General features: G+C 39.6%; 1 protein-coding gene across 1 annotated transcript in view; it reads left to right on the plus strand.

Annotated features, from left to right (window-relative positions):
- LOC123503943 (structural maintenance of chromosomes protein 2-like) overlaps positions 1-13,214 on the plus strand; it is a 230,003-nt gene that overhangs the window by 19,189 nt on the left and 197,600 nt on the right. The window contains exons 5-6 of the mRNA XM_045254068.1: positions 5,301-5,411; positions 8,638-8,775. Of these exons, the coding sequence (XP_045110003.1) occupies positions 5,301-5,411; positions 8,638-8,775 (249 nt within the window). The remainder of the gene's footprint in view (positions 1-5,300; positions 5,412-8,637; positions 8,776-13,214) is intronic.

Consider the following 13,214-nt stretch of genomic DNA (forward strand, 5'->3'; position numbering starts at 1 on the left):
GATTTCTTCTACTTCCTCTTCTAAGTTCTGTCTATCCTCGTCATTCAGATGTTTTAGTAGGTCTTTTACTGATTTCATTTCGTCTTTTTCCCTTCTTGGTCTATATTTAACATTTTTTCTTTCAGTCCAAAAATAATTACACTCTTCTTTTTTCCGCAATTTCTCTTACTAAATTTTCTTTTTCTTGAGGACTCCTATCATTTTGCTTGTCATATTTTCATCTCTTTCTTTTAACTGTTCTTGAAATACTTCTTGAAATGATTCCTTGTCTTTCTTATCTTGGATTCTCCATGCTTGTACTTCTTTTTTAATCACGTCTTGTACTCTTTCTTCTTCTTTGTTAACTAGATCTTTTAGCTTTTCTTTTTCTTTCTCGGCTTTACCGAGTCCTTCTTCCATCAATTTCTTATAGTTCGCTATTTGGACTTTTAATTCTTCATTTTCGGTTCTTAGCCTAGTTTCGTTTTCTTCCACTCTTTTTATCCTTTCTTTCAATTTCTGGAGCTCTTTATCCTGTTCTTCATTCTCTTTCATTCCCATACTCTCCTTTATCAATTTATCTAATTTACGTTCGATAGTTAAGACTCTATCAAATAGTGAAGTTTGCGCCGTATCAAAGCCTTCAAATTCTCCTCCTCCTCACCAACATTGTCATCATCAGCTTTCATTCTTTCCCTTGTCACATACCTGCATTTAGATGGAATATCTTTCTCACTCATTATTATTTAACACTGTATTCATGAAAAAAAAAAAAATGAGTCCACACTTATCGCCCAGGCCACTGTAAACCCAAACAAAGGTAGTGAAGATCAGCTGATTCTCGGGAGCGACGGTATCGCGTCCTTCCTCTGCTGCGTCTCGTGTGTATTTACCTAATTGTAACATACAGGAAAAGAGCTATGCTCGTACTGTCCCGTCTCCATATCTACTAATGTCCAGCTTTTTCTTAAAATCATGAATATTCCTTGCGTTGACCACTTCCACGTCTAAACTATTCCATGCTTCCACCCTTCTATGAGGGAAGCTATATTTTTTCACATCTCTCCTATAAGTGGCCATTTTAGTTTTTCCCATGCCCTCTCGACATTCTTTCATTCCACATACACATCTTCCCTATCCATTTTTCCATGCCAATCATCACTCTGTATATTGCTATCAGGTCTCCCTTTCTCTTCTGTTTTCCAGGGTCGGAAGTTGCATTCTGTTCAGTCTGTCTTCATAAGTCAAATCTCTTAAGTCAGGCACCATTTTTGTTGCATCCCTCTGTACTTTCTCTAGTTTCCTTATGTGTTTCTTTAAGTTCGGAGCCCACTGTATTGTTGCATATTCAAGCCTCGGTCTTATCATTGCAGTAATTATTTTCTTCATCATTTTTTCATCTAAATATACGAACGCCACTCTTATGTTCCTCAATAAGTTCAATACTTCTCCAATTATTTTGTTTATGTCTCTCTGGCGATAGGTCATTGGTAATTGTCACCCCAAGGTCTTTTTCTTCATGACTGGTTTTTATGTCTTCATTTCCTATCTTGTACATACTCCTGATTCTTCTTTCACTCTTGCCAAACTCTAATTTCTTGCATTTTGTCGTGTTGAACTCCATTTGCCATGTACAGCTCCATTTCCATATTCTGTCCAAGTCTTCCTGGAGTAGTTCGCAATCTTTGTCACATCTCACTTTTCTTAACAATTTTGCATCGTCTGCAAATAGGCTCACATAACTGGACACCCCATCCACCATGTCATTTATGTAGACCGCGAACATTACTGGTGCCAACACTGATCCCTGTGGAACTCCACTCTCCACCAAGCCCCATTCTGATGGTCTGTCCTTAATTATTGTTCTCATTTCTCTTCCTACCAAAAAGTCTTCCATCCATTTTAGTAAACTGCCATGCACTCCTACCATTTCAAGTTTCCAGATCAGTCTCCGGTGTGGTACCTTATCAAAGGCCTTTTTTAAATCCAGATATATTCCATCAGCCCAACCATCTCTTTCCTGTATTACATCTATCACCCTCGAATAGTAACATATCAGGTTTGTCGTGCAGAACACCCTTTTCTAAAACCAAATTGACACTCACAAAGTATGTCATTTTCTCCAAGAAGTCTGTCCATCTATTCTTCACCACCCTCTCACACATCTTAGCTACCACACTTGTAAGTGACACTGGTCTATAGTTCAATGGGTCTCTCTTGTTACCTGATTTATAAATTGGGACAATGTTAGCTCTTTTCCAGTCTTGGGGCACTACACCTTCCCTTAATGAGGCATCAATTACTTCACAAACTTTTTCTGCCAGTTGCTCCTGCATTCTCTTAAAATCCATCCTGATACCCCATCAGGTCCCACAGCTTTTCTCACTTCTAAACTCCCCATCATATTCTTGATCTCCTCCACAGTTACTTGAAACTCCTTCATAATCCCTTTCTGTTCCATTACCAGTGGTTTGTCAAAAGCAGTCTCCTTTGTGAATACCTTCCGAAAGCATCCATTCATAGCCTCTGCCATTTCCCTGGGATCCTCACTGCATACTCCATTTACTTCTAAACTTTCAATACTTTCTCTATTTTTGATGTTGTTGTTCACATGTCTGTAAAAAAGCCTTGGTTGGTCTTTACATTTATCAATTATATCCTTTTCTTGTTTCTTTCTTTCTTCTCTTCTAATCAACACATATTCATTTCTTGCTCTTTTGTAACTTTCCCACTGCTTAATCCGTCTTTTCCTTCTGTGTGTGTGTGTGTGTGTGTGTGTGTGTGTGTGTGTGTGTGTGTGTGTGTGTGTGTGTTTTCACGAATGTTACAAGGCGGGATGCATGTAACTTATCCTTCGAGAGGGAGAGGGGGATGGAGGGAAGGGAGATGGGGAGGGAGAATAGGGAGATGGTGAGAGAGGAAAGGGAGAGGGAGAGAGAGAGAGAGAGAGAGAGAGAGAGAGAGAGAGAGAGAGAGAGAGAGATGGGAACATTCTATGCCATTGGGTAATTTTAAACACAAGGCGGGATGCATGTAGCTTATCTTTAGTGATTGGTGGAGACAAGGATGGTGGGAGGAGCACTAGGATTTCAAAGACAGGATACGGCATGTATAGTTGGTATCCAACACATTATACGGGACAACTGAACTGAAGAAAGCTCAGAAAAGAAATATGACGTCTACGTAGGTGTCACCGTATTTGCTACTGGCGCTTCATGACGCCTACATAGGCCTCACCGTATTGAAGGGGTTAAGAACCTTCCTATTCAGGATAGATTTAAAAACTATACAAGCAAGAGTTTAAAGCTATAGGACAGTAGTTTGAGGGATTAGAATGGTCACTCTTTTTAGGAATTGGCTGAATGTAGGCAAACTTCCAGCAAAAAGGAAAGGTATGAGGGCATGGGAGCAAGTTTAGTCGTTGCGTATGTAGATGCAACTTCCAGCTTTGGAACGAAAATGAGAATAGAGAAAGTAGGAGGGAACAGAAAAGGGGCTTCTGTCAGTTGCCTCAGACACCTGTGTTTCGGTGAGGAAAAAAGACGAGGTTTAGTAGAGGAGAGGTGGTGTTCCACAGGTTGAAAATTAGATCTAAGACCATGAATGTTGCAGAAGTTAATGAAAAAAAAGTTGAGGGAGTAGTCAAACCATTTAGGATCGTCATTAAAAGAGGAGTCTGACCTGGGGACATTTTTTGATCCCCTCCCTTGAAGAGGACTACAAGGCTGGATTTGGAGTTGCCATTTCTTAATTTTGAATTTGAAGTGAAGAGTGTGTGTGTGGTAAGTGCATGTAGTTTTGAGTGAAGTAGGAGAGTTGTCTTTAGAGGGCAGACTGTGACTGACCCCTTGTGTTGTGATACACAAAGGGAAACATTTGTCAGTGAGATCACAGCCAGCTTTAATGGAAAGTTCACAGCACCTCTGTGAACTAGTGCTATTAGATCTTGCTGGGAACAAATTATAGTTTCAGTTGATGTCTACTATCTCCTCCTAATTTACCTTTCTGTGCACTCTTCATGCTGCTGCCAGACACATATTTTTTTCATAGGTTATTTTTTTATTTATTTTTTCTTCACAAGCAACTCTTGTTTTTTTCTCTTCCTTCACTATCAACTTTATGATCATGAACTTGCTGTTACTCACCGTTGGATGGCGTTGAGTCAGGGTTCCAACCAATCAGCTGATATTCATAGACATGCATCACAGCCTCACAGGTTTGATTGCTCTCATTTTTATGAAAATTAATTTTTAAAGTAGTAATACTGGTGATAATAACAATATCAACAATAATATAATGATGCGTGCTGTTAGGGTAGGTAGAGGTACTGATCGTAAGCTAGGTTAGTGAGCATCAGGGAAAAGATATGTGTATGGGAAGTCTCAACTTCACATATTAAACAGGACAATTTCTAGAGCCAAAATTTTGAGAAAAAGGTGCTTTTTATATGTTGTCAAATACAGTAATTAAAAATAAGGAACTCAAAGGTCCTGGGAAGAGTACTATGCCATGAGGAGGAGGAAAGCTTTCTGTATTTTTCTTCTGATATGCCAGAGCAATATGAAGAGATGTTTTTTTTTTTTTTTTTTAGCATTCAGTTATTTTTGCAATGACCCTCACTTTTTGAAAGGGATGCTAAAATCCCCATGGAAATAACCATATCCATATATCATGATGTTACTGTGTATTTTGGGTCACAATATATATATATATATATATATATATATATATATATATATATATATATATATATATATATATATATATATATATTGTACAGTCAAATTTTATATCTTTTCACTGTCCAAATCAAAAGATTTTGATTTTAAACTTGTAATGTACATAGAAAAGATGAATGACAGGAGGCCTCACAATCTATGATGAGGAAGCTGTATTTAAGATATTGATAACAGTATTTCTGTATAATAGAAAACATTTCTGTTTTGACCAACTAAAATTGTCTATACAGGATATTTAAAAATTAATACAGAATGTCAATAGTATGATAATGATCAGTGTTTTATGCACCTGTATGCACCTGGGATTTACTATATCCATATTTTAGCTCATGTCACATGGGGGACATTTAGCAGTGACATCTGGCCAATTAGTTGTGAAAACTCCCTACTTGCATGCATACATAAATGGCTTGTAAATTTATCTCATTTCAATATAATTTCACCATACAACCAAAAAGCATTTAGTAAAGTAACAATGATATCCTTAAGGACAAACATCTTTGTTTTTTAGTGTGGGTAGAAAAATCTACAAGACAAATGATGTAGAACGTAATGATGCATTAAATGTGTTTTCCTTGGCAGATCCTGGCCATGATAGAGGAGGCAGCTGGGACCCGCATGTATGAGGCCAAGAAACAGCAGGCAGAGAGGACCATTGAAAAGAAGGATGCCAAACTGCTGGAGATGAATACTGTGAGTGGAGAAGCTAACAGATGCATAGTGTTTGTACAACTAAACTATTGTCATTGTCTTTTCTGTTACCAGGTTCTCTTACTTTGTGTGCTTCCTGGTGTCTGGGATTGACAACTGCGGTGTCAGGTGGTGTCAGGAGCAGGGGACCAACTAATGCGATGATACAGACCAGTTCAGTCCTTGCACTGGCAAGCTTGAGCTGAGATACATATTGTACATCTGGCATGTAAGAAGAGGAGACAGGAGGGAGTGTTGGGGAGGAAAACCCACCAGTTAGCCTCCAACCAAACCAGTGAGAGGGTTTACAAGATTTTTTTTATCCCTCCTGCTCTCTCCCTCTGCACCCAGTTGTCTTTATAGTTTGTTGATCATGAACTGAGCATAAATCCAAAGCTTTCAGTCTTTGGAAGTAATTCAGATGTTCTATACCCTAAATGCACTTTGTCCATTGTCTCTGATCAGACTCCAGCAGCCTTAATTCTGTCAAAATTCTGCAAAGATGAGCAGTATTTCTGTAAGGGCCACAGGAATGAGAAAAGATGCCTCCTGATTAACAATATATTTGTACTGAGTGGCAGTACTGGGTTGGGATTATTACCCAATATTCTGTATGTCTTTAATCACCAAATCCTCATCTTCTCTTCCAAATGTAGCTAGGAGTTCCTATATGGATAGTCACTCGAGGAGAACAAATGACTAGGCTGCGCGCAATAGCCATGGCCGCGCTTTATAAGGTGGAGGCATGGTGGTGTCCACTCACAGAACACCACCGCTCTTGTCTGAGCAACACCCCTGTGGGACCCTCTGCCCTATTTCACCCAGCAGGCAGACTCAGGCTGAGAGAGAGAGAGAGAAGGAGGACGGCACCGGTCACGCCACCTCACCCCGTCCCAAAGCTGAGTCACCTGAAGTTCCCCCATGGTTCTCCCTCTAGAGATAGGGTAGATAGGCGATTTCGTGACGGTGCTGTGTCGCTAGTGGAGTAAAGTGTTCTATTTTTTGTTAAGTTTGGCTGTTTCTCCCCCCCTTGGATCCGTTACATCTTTCTTTTTTTTTAACCACTCGTCCTAAGCTTCACTTAGGCCCAGTACACTAGGCCTGAGTGTCACATAGGCCCAGTACATATTTAAGTAAGTTTTGAGCCATGCCACCTGCTTTCTGAACAATATTAGCTGTATGCTGATGAAATTTAAAAGATGAGTCTGTAGTTACCCCAAGATTAATTGCTAACTGAATTCTTGGTTGGCTTTGATGTGTCATTCAAAGTTTAAACCAGAGTCTAATAATGTTGATCAGTCTACAGACCACCTAGTGCCACTTTATGAAGAAGGATAATATCTTTTTGATAAGTAATCATATGTTGCACAAGACCATGTGTAGAGTTTGTCTTAACTCTTATATACTTAGATTTTTTTTCTTTTAGATTATGCAAGGGATGTGTTCCTGAAGGGACCATGTAAAGTGAACATGATTACTGAACTACAGGTTTCCTCCACTTTACAATTGGGATAGGTTCCTGAAAACCAGATCGATTAAAGAATGATGGAATATTGTATTTGAAATTTGAAAGGATTTAATTTAACCCCTTCGTGCCGGATGTTAAAAAAGCCCGCCTGTATGATATACGGGTGGTAGTGCCGCGCGGCCGAGCACGGAAAACTCGTGCAGGCTTGTCATACTTGTCGTCTTTGTGTATTATGCTGCTATTTTTTAGTCACTATATCGCCTTCGAAGAGGAAAGTGGACGCTTCTCTCTTCAGAGAAAAAGAGAGAGAGAGAGTGTGACACTTGCTAATATTTTAGACACAAGCGGGACGCATGTAGCTTATCTTTCGAGAGGAAGAGGGAGGGAGGAAGGAAGAGGAAACGAAGGGAGAGAGAGAGAGAGAGATTAGAAAATTTGCTGTTTTTGTATTTGTGTGTGTGTATGTGTAATTCACTGTTTGATCTGCTGCAGTCTCTGACAGACAGCCAGGCGTTACCCTACAACGAGCTCAGAGCTCATTGTTTCCAATCTTCGGATAGGCCTGAGACCAGGCACACACACACACAACAAGGTCACAACTCCTCGATTTACATCCTGCACCTACTCACTGCTAGGTGAACAGGGCTACACGTGAAAGGAGACACACCCAAATATCTCCATCTGGCCGGGAATCAACCCCGGTCATCTGGCTTGTGAAACCAGCGCTAACCACTGAGCTACTCCGTGTGTGTGTGTATGTGTGTGTGTGTGTGTGTGTGTGTGTGTGTGTGTGTGTGTGTGTGTGTGTGTGTGTGTGTGTGTGTGTGTGTGTTTTCACAATGTTACAAGATGGGACATGTAACTTATCTTCGAGAAAGGGAGGAGGAAAAGAAAAGGGAGGAAAGAGAGAGAGAGAGAGAGAGAGAGAGAGAGAGAGAGAGAGAGAGAGAGAGAGAGAGATGGGAACAGTCTATGCCACTGGGTAATTTTAGACACAAGGCGTGACACATGTAGCTTATCTTTAGTGATTGGTGGAGACAAGGATGGTGGGAGGAGCACTAGGATTTCAAGGACAGCATCTCTGTGTGGTTGGTATCCAACACACTATCACAACTGAACTGAAGAAAGCTCAGAAAAGAAATATGACGTCACTCGTCCCTTTCTACTGGGGCTTCATGACGCCCACATAGGCGTCACCGTATTGAAGGGGTTAATGGGAAGAGGAGTCTAGGCCTCGCCTATATTGAAAAATAAAGAACTTTTTCCATGCCAGCCATGATTAAAGATAAAAAATACAGCACAGTTGTATACTTTAGACATTAATTAAGAAATACTAAATGAACCATGTAGTATTATACAGATGGCCAAACAATGAAGCTCTTACACTGTTTGAAAAAGGAATCTTGGGTGGCATCAAGGTGTGGCTTAGTGTCCCAGATAATTTCGTACATACCACACTATTGGCCAGTAGACGAGACATGACCAGTGGTAATGTAGTCGAATACTGTTATAGTATTACATGTACTACTTTAGTGTGTATTTAATCCTGTGACTAATTTTTTATAAAATATCAAAGATGAAGAAATATGTTTAAAAGGTTTCTGTCTTGTTTCATAGGTTTCATTAATATTTGATATGAAAAGAATGAGATGTATATTTTGAAGTGTGCCTGCATCAGGATTAATGAAAATAATGATGATAGCAGCAGGAATAATGATAATGAAAACTATATTACTATTAATACTGTTATTTGTGTAACAGATCTTGGCTGAAGAGATCAACCCAACACTTAGCAAACTAAAGGAAGAGAGATCCATGTTCCTTGAGTATCAAAAGGTACAGAGGGAGCTGGAACACCTGTCCAAATTATACATTGCCTACAAGTTTGTCACGGCACAGGTAAGGTGTGTGTGTGTGTGTGTGTATTTACCTATTTGTATTTACCTATTTGTGTATTACAGGGCCCGAGCTAAGCTCTCTGTATCCTGTCTCCTTGTCCACTCCTGTCATATCTCTCTTTCATCTGATTGACACACACCGCGTCAACGACATCACTGCTCAGTTTATTCCACTTATCAATATTACGATGCGGGAAACTGTACTTTCTCACGTCATTTAGACAGATGTCTTTTATTAGTTTTTTTTCCATGTCCTCGGAGATAATTACTTGTGGTCACCTTTATCAATTCTCTGTCCAATATGTCAATCTTGTTCACCAATTTATACATAGTTATCATGTCTCCTCTTGTTCTTCTCTCTTCTAATGTGGGCAGCCCCAGTTTCCTCAGTCTTTCCTCATAGTCTAACTCCCTGAGTTCTGGTACCTTCCTTGTTGCCCTTTCCACCTTCTTCACATTTTTTCTTCATATGCGGTGACCAGACGCAAGCTGCATATTCTAACTGGGGTCTTATTAAGGTCCATAATATCTTCATCATTCCTTCATCTAGGTAGTGGAATGCAAGGCCAATATTTTGAAGCATGTTATATGTTTTCCCAAATATCTTGTTAATGTGTTTCTCCGGTGACAGAGTGTTTTGCACGGTTACTCCTAAGTCTTTCTCCTCATTGGTCTCTTCAATTTTTTCATCACCCAGCCTGTAATCCCTGTTTGGTCTGTATCTACTTCTTCCCATTTTCATAACATGGCTCTTGTTTATATTGAATTCCATCTGCCACTCTTTACTCCACTCATATTTTATCAAGATCTTCCTGTAGCTTGTTACAATCTTCCACATTCTTTACTCCCCATAATTTTGGTATCGTCCGCGAACATATTCATGTAACTGTCTATTCCTACTGGCATATCATTAACATAAATCAAAATCATGATGGGACCAAGCACTGACCCTTGTGGAACTCCACTGGTTACCTTCTTCCACTCGGACTTCCTTCCCTTCACCAGTGTTTGCATTTCTCTTCCCACTAAGTAATTTTCCATCCATTTTGCTAGTTTATCACTTACTCCTCCAATTTTCTTTAGTTTCCACATCAGTCTATTGTGTGGCACTTTATCAAAGGCCTTTCTCAAGTCCAGGTAAATGTGTGTGTGTGTGTGTGTGTGTGTGTGTGTGTGTGTGTGTGTATTTACCTAATTGTATTTACCTAATTGTAACATACGGGAAAAGAGCTATGCTCGTGTTGTCCCGTCTCCATATCTATTAATGTCCAGCTTTTTCTTAAAATCATGAATATTCCTTGCGTTGACCACTTCCACGTCTAAACTATTCCATGCTTCCACCCTTCTATGAGGAAGCTATATTTTTCACATCTCTCCTATAAGTGGCCATTTTAGTTTTTCCCATGCCCTCTCGACATTCTTCCATTCCACATACACAGATCTTCCCTATCCATTTTTCCATGCCAATCATCACTCTGTATATTGCTATCAGGTCTCCCCTTTCTCTTCTGTTTTCCAGGGTTGGAAGTTGCATTCTTTTCAGTCTGTCTTCATAAGTCAAATCTCTTAAGTCAGGCACCATTTTCGTTGCAGCCCTCTGTACTTTCTCTAGTTTCCTTATGTGTTTCTTTAAGTTCGGAGCCCACTGTATTGTTGCATATTCAAGCCTCGGTCTTATCATTGCAGTAATTATTTTCTTCATCATTTCTTCATCTAGATATCTGAACGCCACTCTTATGTTCCTCAATAAGTTCAATACTTCTCCAATTATTTTGTTTATATGTCTCTCTGGCGATAGGTCATTGGTAATTGTCACCCCAAGGTCTTTTTCTTCATGACTGGTTTTATGTCTTCATTTCCTATCTTGTACATACTCCTGATTCTTCTTTCACTCTTGCCAAACTCTATTTTCTTGCATTTTGTCGTGTTGAACTCCATTTGCCATGTACAGCTCCATTTCCATATTCTGTCCAAGTCTTCCTGGAGTAGTTCGCAATCTTTGTCACATCTCACTTTTCGTAACAATTTTGCATCGTCTGCAAATAGGCTCACATAACTGGACACCCCATCCACCATGTCATTTATGTAGACTGCGAACATTACTGGTGCCAACACTGATCCCTGTGGAACTCCACTCTCCACCAATCCCCATTCTGATGGTCTGTCCTTAATTATTGTTCTCATTTCTCTTCCTACCAAAAGTCTTCCATCCATTTTAGTAAACTGCCATGCACTCCTCCTACCATTTCAAGTTTCCAGATCAGTCTCTGGTGTGGTACCTTATCAAAGGCCTTTTTTAAATCCAGATATATTCCATCAGCCCAACCATCTCTTTCCTGTATTACATCTATCACCCTCGAATAGTAACATATCAGGTTTGTCGTGCATGAACGCCCTTTCCTAAAACCAAATTGACACTCACAAAGTATGTCATTTTCTCCAAGAAGTCTGTCCATCTAGTCTTCACCACCCTCTCACACATCTTAGCTACCACACTTGTAAGTGACACTGGTCTATAGTTCAATGGGTCTCTCTTGTTACCTGATTTATAGATTGGGACAATGTTAGCTCTTTTCCAGTCTTGGGGCACTACACCTTCCCTTAATGAGGCATCAATTACTTCACAAACTTTTTCTGCCAATTGCTCCTGCATTCTCTTAAAATCCATCCTGATACCCCATCAGGTCCCACAGCTTTTCTCACTTCTAAACTCCCCATCATGTTCTTGATCTCCTCCACAGTTACTTGAAACTCCTTCATAATCCCTTTCTGTTCCATTACCAGTGGTTTGTCAAAAGCAGTCTCCTTTGTGAATACCTTCCGAAAGCATCCATTCATAGCCTCTGCCATTTCCTGGGATCTTCACTGCATACTCCATTTACTTCTAAACTTTCAATACTTTCTCTATTTTTGATGTTGTTGTTCACATGTCTGTAAAAAGCCTTGGTTGGTCTTTACATTTATCAATTATATCCTTTTCTTGTTTCTTTCTTTCTTCTCTTCTAATCAACACATATTCATTTCTTGCTCTTTTGTAACTTTCCCACTGCTTAATCCGTCTTTTCCTTCTCCACCTCTTCCATGCATCCTCTTTTCTTGTTCTAGCCTTTTCACATCTATCGTTAAACCAGTCCTGCTTTCCAACTTCTCTATGTTGTCTTATTGGTACAAATTTTTCTCACCTTCTTTGTATATTTTTATAAATTCCTTCCACTTTTCATTTGCTCCTTAGCACTCTTGAATTTCATCCAATTTGTCTCTTGAAAGAATTTCTTTAGGTTTCCAAAATCTGTCTTGGCATAATTCCATCTTCCCACTTTATATTCTTCATTTCTTCTAGATTTCTCTTCGTCTATCACCTTGAACTCCAAAACTGCATGATCACTCTTTGCTAAAGGGCACTCCACCCTCATCTCCTCAATGACCATTGGCTCTGTACTAAAGACCAAGTCCAGTCTTGACGATGCTCCCTCTCCTCCAAACCTAGTATCTTCTTTGACCCACTGAGTTAACACATTTTCCATTGCCAGTGTCAATAGTGTATTTCCCCATGTTGTCTCTGATCCTTCCATTGACCAGTCCTCCCAACACACCTCTTTACAATTAAAATCTCCCATCATTATAGTTCGTTCACAGCCACCCAACATTTCTTCCAGACATGTTCCTGTATCACTTATCATTTCTTCATATTCCTGTACTGACCATGCATTTGTCTTAGGTGGTACGTACACCACTATGTAGTGCCTCTTTTTTCCTTCATTAGTTTCTGCTCTGATCTTTAGCACTTCTGCCTTTCCCATACCTTTTTCACTTGATCCACCTTTATATCTTTTTTAACCAGCAACATCACTCCTCCTCCCATCTTACCTACTCTATTTCTTTTCCAAACGTTATATTTCCCTTCTCCAACCTTCATCAGGTCTTCTCCCTCTCTCAGTTTTGTTTCAGTAAGACCCACAATATCTGGGTTCTTGTCCCTCAAGTAATCGTTGAGTTCTAAAATCCCGATATCACTCCATTTATGTTGGAATACATTACATTTCGCTCATATGTAAGTTTCTTTAGTCCTTTCTTGCTGTACTTTTCTGGGTGTGTGTGTGTGTGTGAACCATTCCTCAGTTCATATCTAGTTTATCCAGAAAAAGATCTTTCTTTGTCCTCTTCTGTATGTATTTCCTTTCTCACTACATCTTTGTTTAGGAAGTTCAGTGTATCAACTTGTCTGTGGAAAACTGTTCTTTTTGATGTCTAATCCACAGAATTTTCTTTTTTGACTGCTTCCTGTGTCTTCTAGTGTCTCTCATAACCCCCTCACAGTTTTGTTGTCTAGCTTCTCCAGTTTTCTTCCATTAGTTTATATATTGTAATTATGTCTCCTCTCTCCCTTCTTTGCTCAAGAGTCAGAGGGTTTAGTTTTCCTTGTCTCTTTTCATATGTCTT

Source organism: Portunus trituberculatus, chromosome 15 (assembly GCF_017591435.1).
Source record: "Portunus trituberculatus isolate SZX2019 chromosome 15, ASM1759143v1, whole genome shotgun sequence".
NCBI lineage: Eukaryota > Metazoa > Arthropoda > Malacostraca > Decapoda > Portunidae > Portunus > Portunus trituberculatus.